This window comes from Tupaia chinensis, unplaced genomic scaffold (genome assembly GCF_000334495.1).
Source record: "Tupaia chinensis unplaced genomic scaffold, TupChi_1.0 Scaffold000001_1, whole genome shotgun sequence".
NCBI lineage: Eukaryota > Metazoa > Chordata > Mammalia > Scandentia > Tupaiidae > Tupaia > Tupaia belangeri.
Window position 1 is genome coordinate 5,915,314 of NW_006159427.1, and position 14,954 is coordinate 5,930,267.

Here is a 14,954-nt window from a genome sequence, read left to right on the forward strand (position 1 = left end):
CCAATCAATATTTTTAGGGTTGTGTGGGGTCTTTTTGACCAGGATCCACAAAAAGGATTACTTCTGTAATCATTTTTTATATCTTTTTTCTTCATCTTTTTAAGAATTTTTGCTATTAGGCATGTACATTTGCCAGAGAGAGAGAGAAAGTGAGAAATCACCCCCTAGGGGAATGGCCATGCCACCACAATCTCTTCTTAAGCCTCTTGGGATTTTGTGTACACATGCACCCAGTATGATTTTCAAGTTATTGGCCCAGAGCTTGAACCATGCTGTCAGCCATGTGGGATCCAGTGCCTTAACCACACACCCATCTCCTGGACCTCATTTCATTTTTCTTAAGAGATATTTTTACTATAGGGCTCGTGTGCTTGCTAGAGAGACAAAGAGAGACAGAGAGACAGAAAGTGAAAAATCATCCCCTAGCAGGGACAGCCATGCTGCTAACCCTTCTCCTCCGTTCTCCTCTTGGGATTTTGGGCACGCATGCACACGTGCCTCAGTGTGAGTTTTAAGCTGCTGGGTCCAAGACTTGAACTGCTGGTAACTATATGGGAGTCCAGCGACGTAACCATTACGCCATCTGCTGGTCCCAATCTCATCTCATTTTTTATCTCCTCCACACCATATTCTTTTCTGTGTTTTCAGTTATGTTTATTGTATCTGTTTCACTTCGATCCAGACTTTCAGTTCAATAATTTTTCTATTTCTTTTCTGAGCACAGACCACTTGCTTTTTAAAACTTCGTAGGTTGTCTTATAAAGTGTTTTTGAAACTTGATCAAATTTCTTTTGGCTAGTTTATTAAGAAGGAATAGGGTGTCTTAATAGCCTTCTGACTGTGAGAAAATGGTCTGAATTTATATGCTTGCTTTTGTGATGGAATGACCTCAAACACTATCCCACAAAAATGTGCCATTCTCTTTGCCCTGGGAACATGTCTTCATTCTGTTTTGAGCATTCAAATCGTTCATCTGTTTTGCTCCAAATCTCTAAAAGTAATATCCCTTTTTACTCCAAAGCATCTCTAGCAGTCTCCTTGGGCTAGAAGACTGCTGCAGGTGATATAAAATGACATGTCCATATGGCTTTTCTTCAGGCTCCACTTCTGATGTTTTACAGGGCAAAACTAATCTCTGATGGGAAAGGCTCTACCCCTCCCCATCACTCTGTTCTCTATGGGGGCGGGGGGAATATATATATATATATATATATATAATGTCGAGTGTGCACTGAATGACAATGGACGCTCATTTAGGAAACAATGCTGAGTTCTGCAGAAACGTGTGTTAGCTGGAAGCATATTAATTCAGAGCATGTTTCAGATGTGTTTCATGTGTTAAGATTTGAAATTATGGCCATTTCCTTGTTTGGGGAAATACAATTATTTTTTTCTATTTTGGCCCTTTTTGGTATTTATACCACTGACCAGAAGTAAATGTTTTTGGTTTTTTTTTTGGAGAGGTTTTCGCTATAGGGCATGTGCACAGAGAGACAGAGAGACAGAAGGCAAGAAATCACCCTCCAGGGGGGATGGTCACACATCGCAATCCCTTCTCCTCCATTCTCCTCTCTGGATCTTGGGCATGCACGCACACGTGCCTGGCATGAGTTTAAGCCACTGGGTCCAGGACTAGAACCACAGTCGACTACATGGGAGTCCAGCGACATAGCCATTATGCTAACTGCTGGTCCCATAGAAGTAAATGCTTTAACAAAGATTCACAAACTGATTTTGTATATTTATTAATAAATGTTTATTACTGCTAAACATTTATTGTTATGTTTTTTGTTATGTTTTTTGAGGGTTTTTTTTGGGGGGGGAGTGGTTTGAGAGGTTTTTGCTATAGGGCACGTGCACGCACCAGAAAGACAGAAACAGAGAGACAGAAAGCGAGAAATCACCCCGCAGGGGGGATGGCCATGCTGCAATCCCTTCTCTTCCATTCTCCTCTCGGGATTTTGGGCACGTGCACACACACGTCCCCGGTGTCAGTTTAAGCCACCGGGTCTGGGACTCGAACAGCTGTCAACTATATGGGAGTCCAGTGATATAGCTGTTATGCCAACTGCTGGTCCCCATCATTTGTTATTTTAAAATGATTAGTTTGCTTATCTATTTCCCAAACTCAATCACGAGATCCTTAAGTCCTTATACATATATATTGGGTTGTCAGAAAACTCATGACACATTTTGACATAGAAAAAAATATCTTACGACCTTTTGACAATTCAATGTATTCTTTCCATTTTTATTTTGTCATTTCAAACCCTAGATTCTTCAAGATTCAGAATAAGAAAAAAGCATAGCTGTTTTCTTTTATCTTTTCTTTAATTCAACTGTAAAGTCAATTAACATAACATTTTATTTAAAATAGCTATATTAAAGAACATTTGAAAGCCTATTATGAAAAGTAATATAACAACATTTGGAAGCAATTTCTGGGTGTCAACTAGATAACCTGGGAATGAATTAAAACTGAGATACAGAATAGAAGTGGGGTGGGAGGTAGCAGGTGATGCAGTGGTTAAGGGGCTGGACCCCATATGCCAACTGTGGTTCGAGTTCTGGACCCAGTGCCTTGAAAGTCACACCAGGTACGTGTGTGTGTGTGTGTGTGTGTGTGCCCAAAATCCTGAGAGGAAACTGGAGGAGAAGAGATTGTGGAGTGACCACACCCCAAGGGGTGATGTCTCACTTTCCCTGTCTCTGTCTCTGTCTCTCTCTCTGGCAAGCAATGTGCCCTAAGACAAAAGCCTTGAAAGAAAGAAAGAAAGAAAGAAAGAAAGAAAGAAAGAAAGAAAGAAAGAAAGAAAGAAAGAAAGAAAGAAAGAAAGAAAAGAAAAGAAAGAAAGAAAGAAAGAAAGAAAAAGAAGGAAGGAAAGAAGGAAAGAAGAAAGAAAGAAAGAAAGAAAGAAAGAAAGAAAGAAAGAAAGAAAGAAGGAAAGAAAAAGAAGGAAGGAAAGAAGGAAGAAAGAAAGAAAGAAAGAAAGAAAGAAAGAAAGAAAGAAAGAAAAGAAAGAAAGAAAGAAAAAGAAGGAAGGAAAGAAGGAAAGAAGAAAGAAAGAAAGAAAGAAAGAAAGAAAGAAAGAAAGAAAGAAAGAAAGAAAGAAAGACAGAAAAGAAAAGAAAGAAAGAAATGGAGTTGAGGCTTTGTAAGAACAAAGAAAAATTCTAGATAAGAGAAATACAACATATTTAATAAGAGATTAATAGTCATCAAGAGAGAAAATGATGACTCATGACACAATCTATCAAACGGTATAGAAAAACATTACTACAAGTCAGACAATAATAAATACCACATGAAAAGTATTTTTAAGAGCTCAGGGCGACTTCTCACATGAAGCTTCAAAGCGTTTGAGGGCTTCTGTGTTTGCTACTCCTGTCTGAAGTGTTCTTCCCTCAGGCTGCCTTCTTATCGCTCACGTCCAGATTTAACTGTTGTCCTCCCAGAATCTACTTTCCAAACCACTTGGACTGAAGTAACTTCCCACAGTTACTCTCTTTCAATCACACTGTTTGCTTTTCTTCATAGTATTTAAGGCTATCTAAAATAATTGTATTTGTTTAAGAGTATGTCTTTCATGGAAGTTGTCTCTTTCTTATGAAACAAATTAATTAATTAAATTTAAAAATTCAGAAGTAGTTGATGGCTGGTTAAATTTAGGGAGACACACAAAAAAATAAAGCCAATGATCCAGTGAAATACACAGTGCCATTTCTAATAGGTGTTTATCAGGTTCTAATGAGTGTCATAATCGCTTCCAAAAATAAATACCTTAGAAAATTGTTTTATAAATCCAGTCAATATTCTTCCCTTAAAGATATCATGTTTATTTCTTAGTGTCTAAAATCTCTGAGACTATACAGGGACTCAGACAACCAAATTCAAAAGGCATTATTGAGGCATTAGAACTTGTGGGTGAGACACAGGGTGGATGAAACTATGTGAACCCAGAAGAGAATCAAAGTAATGAAGTGCTGTGGCTACCTGAGAGTTTTGAGCTTCCTATAAGGGAGGGAACCTAAATAGCTGAATACAATAATTCTTGGTTTTCATATGTCAGCGAAGGGGACTGAAGGGAGAAGGTACTACCAGAGAGTACTGTCTCAGACATTCCATAATGATCAAATAGTGAAACAGGCAGCGAACCGTGCCTCACCAGGCTCAGCGTACGGCCATGTGAGGGATGGTGCTCTGTACAAAGCAGTCTAGCACATGGTGCCACATGGGACTGTGCAGGCTACGTCTGCACACAGCAGCCTGACACCTGCTCACACATACTCGGGGAGTAGAAGGAATAAATCAGTGAATAAGAACGAAAGGATACAGGATGAAAGTATATTTAAAAGAAGGCAACAAAGAAGTCAAAAATATGAAACCTATTACAGGTATGTAAGCTCCACACTACCCTGTCACTAAATTCTGCACTATTTATTAAATGTAAATTCTAAGTTTAAATTATTTCCTTACTTCCTGAAAAAGTCTGATTACTGTCTGGATCATTCACCCCTTTATCTCCTTTCCTTAACGGAACTAAGAGTCAAGGGACTCAAGGTCGGGCAGGAACCTTGAGTGTTGAGTTGAATTGAAACTTTCTTTTCATGCTTTCCATCCATCCCAGTATTAGCAAGGTATGTACGGATACTGATTCTCTTCCTCCATACCACCTCTGGGGTTTTTTGTTTGGTTGTTGTTTTTGGTTTTGTTTTGGTTTTTGGTTTTTGGTTTTTGGTTTTTTTTTTGAGAGATTTTTGCTATAGGGTGTGTGTGCTCGCCAGACAGACAGAGAGAGACAGAGAGACAGAAAGCAAGAAATCACCCCCCAGGGGGAATGGCCACGTCGCAATCCCCTCTCCTCCATTCTCCTCTTGGGATCTTGGGCACGTACGCACACATGCCCGGTGTGAGTTTAAGCCCCTGGGTCCAGGACTCAAACCGCGGTCGACCACGTGGGAGTCCAGGGACATAGCCATTACACTAACTGTTGGTCCCTTGGTTTTTGTTTTTTCACAAAGCTTTAGGAAACTCACATTGCTGAGACTTCACAAAGATAAAATTAGCCATCCGGGTCCCTCTTCTGATTGTTTCCATCTTATTTGTTGACTCAGTCTCCTATTCCCTCTTCTTCAAATTGACCTCACTCTCACATGCCCCCTTCCCCGTTCAGATGTGTATTCATATACCTCTCCACCGTGCTTCCTTGCTCTTTGACTCTTTCAAATAGGTTCTATTTATTAAGGGTACACTTGAGCTCTACTTCCTCTGGAGAACCAATTATGACAACTGTTTTGGATTAAACTGTGCCCCTTCAATCATATGTTGACACCCTAACTCCTAGTAAATCAAAATGTGACTGTATTTGTAGGAGATGAGGCTTTTCAAGAGGTGGTTAAAATAAAAGGGGGTCATTATGCTGTGCCCTAATACAATCTTACTGGTGTCTTTATAAGGAGCAGAAGTTAGGACACATGAGAAGACACTAGGGACACACATATATAGAAGAATGACCATGTGAGGAGGCAAGAGAGTGTCCAACTGCAAGCCAAGGAAAGAAGCCTTGGGGAAACTAACCCTTCTAGCACCTTGATCTCTTGGACTTCCAGTCTCCAGAACTGTAGAAGATACATTTCTGTTAGTTAAGCTACACCATTGGTGGGTATTTTATGATAGTATCCCTAGCAAATTAATATTGATTTTGGCACTTGAAGTGGGATACTGCTATAACCAATACCTAAAAATGTGTAAGTGGCTTTGAAATTGGGTAATGGGAAGAGGCTAGAAGAGTTTGAGGTGCATGTTAGATTGCTTTGAAGATACTATTGGTAGACTTGTCTATCAATGATTCTGATGAGATCTCAAATGGAAATGAAACATGTTATTGGAACTATAGGAAAGGCAGTTCTTGTAATAAAGTGATTGAAAAAAAGGCTGAACTGTGTTCTAGTGATTTATAGAAGGTAGAATTTGTGTAAAGTTAGCAGAGATCTCTAAGTTTTGAAGATGTTTGTTTCTCTTTAGTAAAATGGAGAGAAGTCAATTAAAGAAGGAATTAAGCAGAAAGGAACCAAAATTTGAAGATTTGAAACCTTTTTGACCTATATATATTGTACAAAAAGAGAGAGAGAGAAAGAGAGAAAATGGGTCCAGCAGGTGGCATAATGATTTAAGGTGTTAGACTCCCACATGGCCAACCATGGTTTGAGTCCCAACCCAGTGGCTTGAAAATCATACCAGGCACATGTGCACATGTGCCCAAAATTCCAAGAGGAGAATGAAGGAGAAGGGACTGTGGTATGGCCATCCTCCCTAGGGGGTGATCTTTCACTTTTCTCTCTCTCTCTCTCTCTCTCTGCAGGGGCCCTATGGAAAAAACCTTGAGAGAGAGAGAGAGACTATGTTTGTGAGTAAATAACAAAGATATGCCTAGATAATCATATGACAAAGAGATTATGGGTGTAAATATGGATCCAATCAACCAAACTCAGCAGAAATGCTCCCATATTGGACTAGAAAGGACAGACATGGGAGGAAATGAAGGAAAGTCATCAGACTTCTGGCATTCTACAAGACAGGCCAATAGAGTTATCCAGTTGCAAACAATATGGTGTGTTTCTCCTATGTCCAAGATTCATGGGTTCGAGAGTTACGGGGGTGGAAATCAGAGTAGCATCACCAATGATTACCCACTAGCTTCCTGTCTCTGTGATCTTATGGTCTCCTGGCTTAGAGATCTTAGTTCCAAAGGGTAAAATGCCTTCCAGCAGCAGACACAACTATGATTCCTCTGCACTGAAAGTTAAAACTGCCACCTGGTCACCTCGGGCTTCTCATCCCTCTACATCAATTGGCATAGAAGGGAGTTAGTGGGGTGATTGATCCTGATTACTAAGGAAAAACTGAACTGCTACTCCAGGTAAAGAAGAGTATGTGTAGAGTACAGAAGATCTCCTAGGGCATCTCAGTACACTATGACCTCTTACTAAAGCCAATAGAAAACCATAACATCCATTCCAGTAGGACTACTAATGCCCCAGACCTATCAGAAACGAAGGTTTGGGTCACACTGTCAAGTCAAGAATCACAACCCAGTGAAGCCCTTGCTGAAGGCAAAGGGACTATAAAACACAGAGTGAAGGAAGGTAGTTATACCAGCTGTGACCACATGCACAGTTAACAGCAGTGAGAATTGACTCAATCATAAAAAGTCTTCCTAATTTTGTTAAGAATATGTTTTTAAGTATTATATATCTTTATTTTATTTCCTCTTTTATTCCTTCATAACAAATAACATGAGCAATATTAACTTTATATCATGATACTTAAGCCTTTCTAACTTTACATAATAGCATTTCAGTTATGGGAGATCAGGGTAAGAGTAAATATCACCCAAGGACTTTATATTCGCTTCTGGGGAAAGGGTTAATGCATTTTCAGTCATACACAGGATAGTTCTACCATTAAGACAGAAGTTTGACTTGTTATTGTCTGCTTGGAAATTAGATATGGTTTAGGAGGTACAGATGAGTGACACACTGATAAGAGGTAGACTTGTGACCATTAAATTTAAGTATCAACTCTGCTAGGTCACAGTGCCTAGTTTTGGTCAAGCATGGCATTCAGGATGTTTCTGTGAAGGTGTTTATTTGTTGGATGAGGTTAACATTTAAGGTGGTGGGCACTAGGTAAAGTGAATTACCCTCCATAATGTGGTCAGACCTCATGTGATCAGTTGAAGCCTAAGGCTCCTTTGTACAAGAAAAAATTCTGCCAACAGATTGCCTTTGGACTCAAACTGACTCTTCCCTGAGTCTCCAGTTTGTTCACCTACCCCCAACAGACTGTAGATTCACCAAATCTCTACAATCACATTATTCAACTCTTCAAATGTCAATCTCTTTCTTTCTACTTTTCTTTTAGATAAGCAGAGAGATACAGATGTCTATGTGTACATATGTATGCATATATAGACATGTAAGTATCGAATGTGTATACATGTAAACTCCCTCACATCCTGCTGGCTAGGTCTCTCTGGAGACTCTAATATTACAACTTTAACTCATATGTGTTCCTCCCCTTCTGGACTTTACATACATATAAATAAAAGTATGTATATGTAATCTTGTTATTGTTCTTAAGTTGTGCCACATTTAAGTCTTTTCTTCCTAACTAGAGAATAATTTTCTCAAGGACCAGGATCACAGTTCAAAAAGAGTATGTGTAGAGTACAGAAGATCTCCTAGGGCATCTCAGTACACTATGACCTCTTACTAAAGCCAATAGAAAACCATAACATCCATTCCAGTAGGACTACTAATGCCCCAGACCTATCAGAAACGAAGGTTTGGGTCACACTGTCAAGTCAAGAATCACAACCCAGTGAAGCCCTTGCTGAAGGCAAAGGGACTATAAAACACAGAGTGAAGGAAGGTAGTTATACCAGCTGTGACCACATGCACAGTTAACAGCAGTGAGAATTGACTCAATCATAAAAAGTCTTCCTAATTTTGTTAAGAATATGTTTTTAAGTATTATATATCTTTATTTTATTTCCTCTTTTATTCCTTCATAACAAATAACATGAGCAATATTAACTTTATATCATGATACTTAAGCCTTTCTAACTTTACATAATAGCATTTCAGTTATGGGAGATCAGGGTAAGAGTAAATATCACCCAAGGACTTTATATTCGCTTCTGGGGAAAGGGTTAATGCATTTTCAGTCATACACAGGATAGTTCTACCATTAAGACAGAAGTTTGACTTGTTATTGTCTGCTTGGAAATTAGATATGGTTTAGGAGGTACAGATGAGTGACACACTGATAAGAGGTAGACTTGTGACCATTAAATTTAAGTATCAACTCTGCTAGGTCACAGTGCCTAGTTTCGGTCAAGCATGGCATTCAGGATGTTTCTGTGAAGGTGTTTATTTGTTGGATGAGGTTAACATTTAAGGTGGTGGGCACTAGGTAAAGTGAATTACCCTCCATAATGTGGTCAGACCTCATGTGATCAGTTGAAGCCTAAGGCTCCTTTGTACAAGAAAAAATTCTGCCAACAGATTGCCTTTGGACTCAAACTGACTCTTCCCTGAGTCTCCAGTTTGTTCACCTACCCCCAACAGACTGTAGATTCACCAAATCTCTACAATCACATTATTCGACTCTTCAAATGTCAATCTCTTTCTACTTTTCTTTTAGATAAGCAGAGAGATACAGATGTCTATGTGTACATATGTATGCATATATAGACATGTAAGTATCGAATGTGTATACATGTAAACTCCCTCACATCCTGCTGGCTAGGTCTCTCTGGAGACTCTAATATTACAACTTTAACTCATATGTGTTCCTCCCCTTCTGGACTTTACATACATATAAATAAAAGTATGTATATGTAATCTTGTTATTGTTCTTAAGTTGTGCCACATTTAAGTCTTTTCTTCCTAACTAGAGAATAATTTTCTCAAGGACCAGGATCACAGTTCAAAATCATTCGTCTTTCATCAGTTCACAGTTTCTCTTACACTGTGTTTGCGGAATCAGTAAGAACAAGGAGGAGGATACTATGGGAAGGCCACCTAGAACTACCTAGGATCCTAGTTAGATATGGAGAGATCATTCTCTAAGGAACCAGAGAACATGTTGATTTCATTAAGGTTTCCACATGAGAAATAAATTGTAAATCTTTCTAATATGCCCAGTTCAACCCTCTATCTCATCTAAAGTAACGTTTTGGCTCTAAAAGTCATGGTATGGTAACCTTGTGATTAATTATGAACACCTTTTTTTTCATCATTTATGCTCATCAATTCTAAGTGATGACATTCTATGACCCCGCCCCCACCCCCAGTATTCCTCCTAACACTCTCACATAAAATCTTTCCACCTCCAGGGCCACTTACGCCATACTCTCAGGTTCTGCTGCACAAGCACCAACTGCTTTTGTGACATTCACGAGAAGAGCTTGGTTTATTCCAACGAGGAGGTTCACAAGTGGTTGAATGCCACCACACCTCCGGACAAGCACTCGGTTTTCATATTCTTGGCAGCATTCTCCCAAGGCTCCAACTACATTCACAAGTACTTCTTCAGGCTGATCAGTTAAAAGTCCCACCAAGGTTTCAATGGCTTTGTATTCCCGAAACCTAAATTCATTGCAAGAAGGGAGCAAGAGAAATAGTGTTATTAGTAATAGAAAGTTAGTTTATAGTATTAATAGTAGGAATAGTTAAGAGCTAAAAATTGCTAAATGCTGACTACAAGCTCATTCAATCCTTATAAACACCCTAGGATGTAGATACTATTTAATCCCCATTATCGGATGGCTAATCCGAAACATGATCAACAGTAAAGCTGGCATCCTCCCCCAGTCATCCACTCTAGACCTGTGCCCTTCATCACTGTGTAGGACGGCCTCTCAGACAACTACAGGGCCTTCCAAACTGAGCCATTATGAGTCCACATTGTAAAGGGCTCCCTTCCCCATTTTACGGAGACCATTTTTACATGAACAAAGTGTACGAAAGGTTAACAAAATGAAATATATCATTTTGTTTACAAATGCATCAAACGACTTTGTTGTACCTATTTGGGTTTAGTAAGTCTCTCAAAATAAGTAATAGCTTATGCTACTTGGATAAAAACAAATCTATCAACCTGAAATATCTTTGATATTAAATATTAATCCATTCTAGTGTCTCTAACCGTGCAACTTCACTCTAATTTTCACACACAAACATACAGGCTGAAAGAAAGCTTACCATACAAAGGTAGATATTTGGGAATTATTAGTTTCTAATAGAACATTTTCCATTTCTAATAAATTTTGACAGTATTGTCAAGTACCACGAAGCAGTTGAATTTTTATGACTTCTTAACACTAACTTTTCTTTTTTTTTGGAAAGGTTTTTGCTATAGGGTGTGTGCACTTACCAGACAGACAGAGAGAGACAGACAAAAAGTGAGAAATCACCCCCAGGGGAGATAGCCACGCCATAATCCCTTCTCCTCCATTCTCCTCTCGGGATCTTGGGCACACACACACACACGTCTGGCGTGAGTTTAAGCCACCAGGTCCAGGTCTCGAACCACGGTCAACTACATGGGAGTTCAGCGACATAGCCATTACACCACTGCTGGTCCCAACACTATCTTTTAATTAAGAAAAATTTAATCAGCTAACATTACTTTTGAGCTGGTGATCGAAGTAATGTTAGGTAAACTTATTTTGTGTTAGGACATGTGAATTTCTTATTAATAGAAGTCATTAGATGAACCAAGGAGGAGTTGCTTTAGAATATTCATCACTGAGTGTATAAACTCCAAAATATACACTGAGATAAAATTGCAGATTAAAATAAAAATATATTTTATAAATATCTCTATAAAGTTTACAAATACTTTAAAATAAAAGTTGATAAAATCATGTTTGAAAACAACTGCTTTTTGAGAGTAACTGTGTGGCCAGGTTCCTAACAGGCCACGAACTGGTACCACTCCATGGCCTGGGAGCTGAGACCCCTGCCTTAGCTCTACCGAGACAGAGAAAAGGCATTACCAGGGTGGGGTGCGAAGGAGGGCCTTTCATTTCTATGAATCCCTTAATTGCATCAACTTAATCCAGAACAAACACCTAAGAGTAACCTTAGAATCAACTCTTTACTAAAATAGCATTAAATTACAAGATGTGTTTGGCGGCCATTGTTTCATTACAGAACTTTGATAGTCTTCTCTTACTTAGTCACGTTCTCTTTGCTGATGGAACACTTCCATATTGCTCCTGTGACAGCAGCTAACCGTTCTTTATTGTCAGTGTTATTGAGCAGACTGGCCAGGGGTTTGAGTCCTCCGTGCAGCCTAACCAGATCCCGGGTCTCCTCATCTTCAGCACACTACAGAAAACATCAAACCAGAGGGAATCAGTGAGCAAGGCACATCACACTTCCAGCAATTGCTAGAGAGGCCGTTATTCCAGTAGCTGCGAAACTTCTTTTCAGGTACAGTCATTTTCTGGGGGTGCCTCCAAGTAAAATACAATCCTCCTCTATTCTGGCAGTATCTAACAGGATGTCTTTCCCCTTCCATGGTGTTGGGGATGCACACCAGTTTCTATGTACTTGGCAATTCTCCAAGCCAGTTCTGAGGCAGCCTGGGCTTCTACTGAGGCAGAGGCAGAGATCAGAAAGAAACCCAGATGCCCCATGCCTGGCCGAAGGATTTCTGGAGTGATACAACCCAGAGTCTTGGCAAAAGGTAGGAGAGAAGAGAGATGAGTGACAGGAATTTGGTCAGAGAGTCAACGAACCCTGAAATGTAGAGATGAAGAACTTCCCCGACAGTGCCCAGAGCAGAGGGTTATGTCAACAGTACCTGACATTTTATGCAGACATATTTATCCACATACGTATCATCCATAGAAACGAATATTTACTGCATAGAAATTCCCAAGTGATCCTTCTTCTCGGGTTACACAGTCAGCAGGTGATAAATTTAGTATAGACCTGGCTGTTATCCTAAGCATACATTTGTCTTTTATGTGATGCAGATGCATATCACGCACCATCCATGAGGGCCACTGGAAGAAATCCTTATCCTAGGACACCACGGACACACCTGCCATGTTTACCGTCTAAGCATGACTTCTGATTGTGGTTCCGTGGTAATTTTAAAACTTAATCTGTTTCTAACAGACTCTTAATGGTTATTCATGTGAAGTATTATAAGCAAGTCACGCCTATACAAAGCAGGTACAAAAAGTATGTGGAGAAATAAAATTGGAGTACAAATATACTTTGGTGCAAAAAATATTGAAACTCACACATACTTTTTTCATAATACACATTTTACCTGTACTTTATGAAGACGTCTCATATATCCTCACTATGGGCTGAGCTGAGTCCCCTCTAAATCAGTATGTCAAAGTTTTAACTCCCAATAACTCAGAATGCTACTGCAGTTGGAGGAAGGGTCTTTAAAGAGGTAATTAAATGGGCCAGCAGAGGGTGTGATGGTTAAGGCGCTGGACTTCCACATGGCTGACCACAGTTTGGGCCCCGGACCTGGCAGCTAAAAAACCATGCCCGGGAGGAGGATGGGACATGGCAGAGGACGAGGGATAAGGAATCAAGGATGGCAAAACAAAAAACAAAGTATACAAGACATAAGAATTGGAAAATTATTTGCTGAAAACATGTATGTTGATGTGCTTGATTGAGCCAATACACCGTGTATTTTGGATGGAAAAAAATAAAAAATTAAAAAAAATAAACCATGCCCGGCATTTATGTGTATGCCCAAAGTCTCAGGAGGAGAATGAAGTAGAGGGAACTGCAGCACGGCCAGCACTCCCAAGAGAGTCAGGTAATTTCTCACTTTCTATCTCTCTGTCTCTCTTTGTGGTGAGCACATGTGCCTATGGGAAAAATCTAAAAAAAAAAAAAAAAAAGAGAGAGAGAGAGAGAAAGAGGTAATTAAGGCTAAATGGGGTCACCAGTGTGAGCCCTGATCCCAAACAACTGGTGTCTTTTTAAGAAGAGGCAATTAGGACACACACACACACATAGGAAAGAAAGACCATGTGAAGACACTGGAAGAAGAGTGGCCATCTACAAGCCAAAGACAGAGGCTTCAAAAGAAACCAACTCTGGAAGGCAGGAGGTGGCATGGAGGTTAAGGCACTGGCCAGCTACACAGTTCAAGCCCCAGACCTGGGGGCTTGAAAATCATGCTGAGTGCTTGTGTGCATGCCCAAAATCCCTAAAGAAGAATGGAGGAGAAAGGCTTGTGGAGCAACCACCCCTCCTTGCAGGTGATTTCTCACTTTCCCTCTCTCTGTGTCTCTCTTTTTCTCCCTTTGGCAAGTGTCCACACCCTATGGCAAAAGAAATCTTAAAAAAAAAAAAAAAAAAAGAAAAAGAAAAGAAATCAACTCTGCTGGCACCCTGATCTTGGACTTCAAGTCTAGGACTTTGAGGAAATGAATTTCTGTTGTCAAAGCCACCCAGTCTGGGATATCTGCTTATGGAAGACCCAGTAGTCTAATGTGATCCGCTATTGAAAAGAATATCTCCTCAGACTTAACTTTTCCATGCTCACTCTCACTTTGTGCATCTAAGGACATTCTTCTGTGAAATCTGATTGGGTCAGAAGATGGCATGATCAGTAACCAGCCATATGCTCATTTGCCAAGGCCATTCCCCCCTGCACCATCCTAATATATTTTCTGGTATACTATGAGATATTGTGTCGTCAGAAAAGTCACGATGGACAGAACAGCCCTTCTTCAAGAACCAGCTCCATGGCTCCTGCGATCTAGCCATTTTGGGGGAAACGGAGGAATGAAGAGGTCCCACTGATAATTCAGCCTCCAGTATAGAAAACTCGCGTTGTAAGAAGACTCCTCCCAGGCCTCCTCTCTCTGTATCTGTCTTTATCTCTCTCTACCTCTGTCTCTGTCTCTGACTCCTCTTCCTATTTTTTTTTTATTAATTTTTGCTTTTTAGAATTTTGTTTAAGGTGAGGCATCTTTCTGGGCTTGTTGGCCCTGCCTAGCCCTTTATCTTGTTAATAATTCCTTCTCCTACTCCCCACCCAAGAGAGGCAGAAGAAAACAGAACAGCCCTTCTTCAAGAACCAGCTCCATGGCTCCTGAGGCAAGTGCGCCACACGGTTTTCTAATTTTTGGGTTTTTTTGAAATATTTTGAATATTAATTTTTCTTCTTTTTTAGTTTTATTTAAAAGTTTTTCTCTTCATTGTTTTTCTCTTTTTCTTTATTGTCTTTTTTTTTTTTTTTCTGTTGTTGCTTTTGTTTCCCTCTCTCTGTTTCCTTTTCTACACACTCTTCGGCCCTCAGATTGAACTTCCAAGTTTGGGACGAAATCGACCATCCACGAGATGACTAGAAATCACTGCAGGACCACAAGAAATATGGGGAAGCAGGAAAA

The 14,954-nt window shown here is 39.8% G+C and overlaps 1 protein-coding gene across 1 annotated transcript in view; it reads right to left on the reverse strand.

Moving 5' to 3' along the window:
- The window catches only part of ODAD2 (outer dynein arm docking complex subunit 2), a 203,016-nt gene that overhangs the window by 114,494 nt on the left and 73,568 nt on the right, over positions 1-14,954 (reverse strand). The window contains exons 14-15 of the mRNA XM_006139755.3: positions 11,747-11,901; positions 9,913-10,155 (exon numbers count right to left, since the gene is read on the reverse strand). Of these exons, the coding sequence (XP_006139817.1) occupies positions 9,913-10,155; positions 11,747-11,901 (398 nt within the window). The remainder of the gene's footprint in view (positions 1-9,912; positions 10,156-11,746; positions 11,902-14,954) is intronic.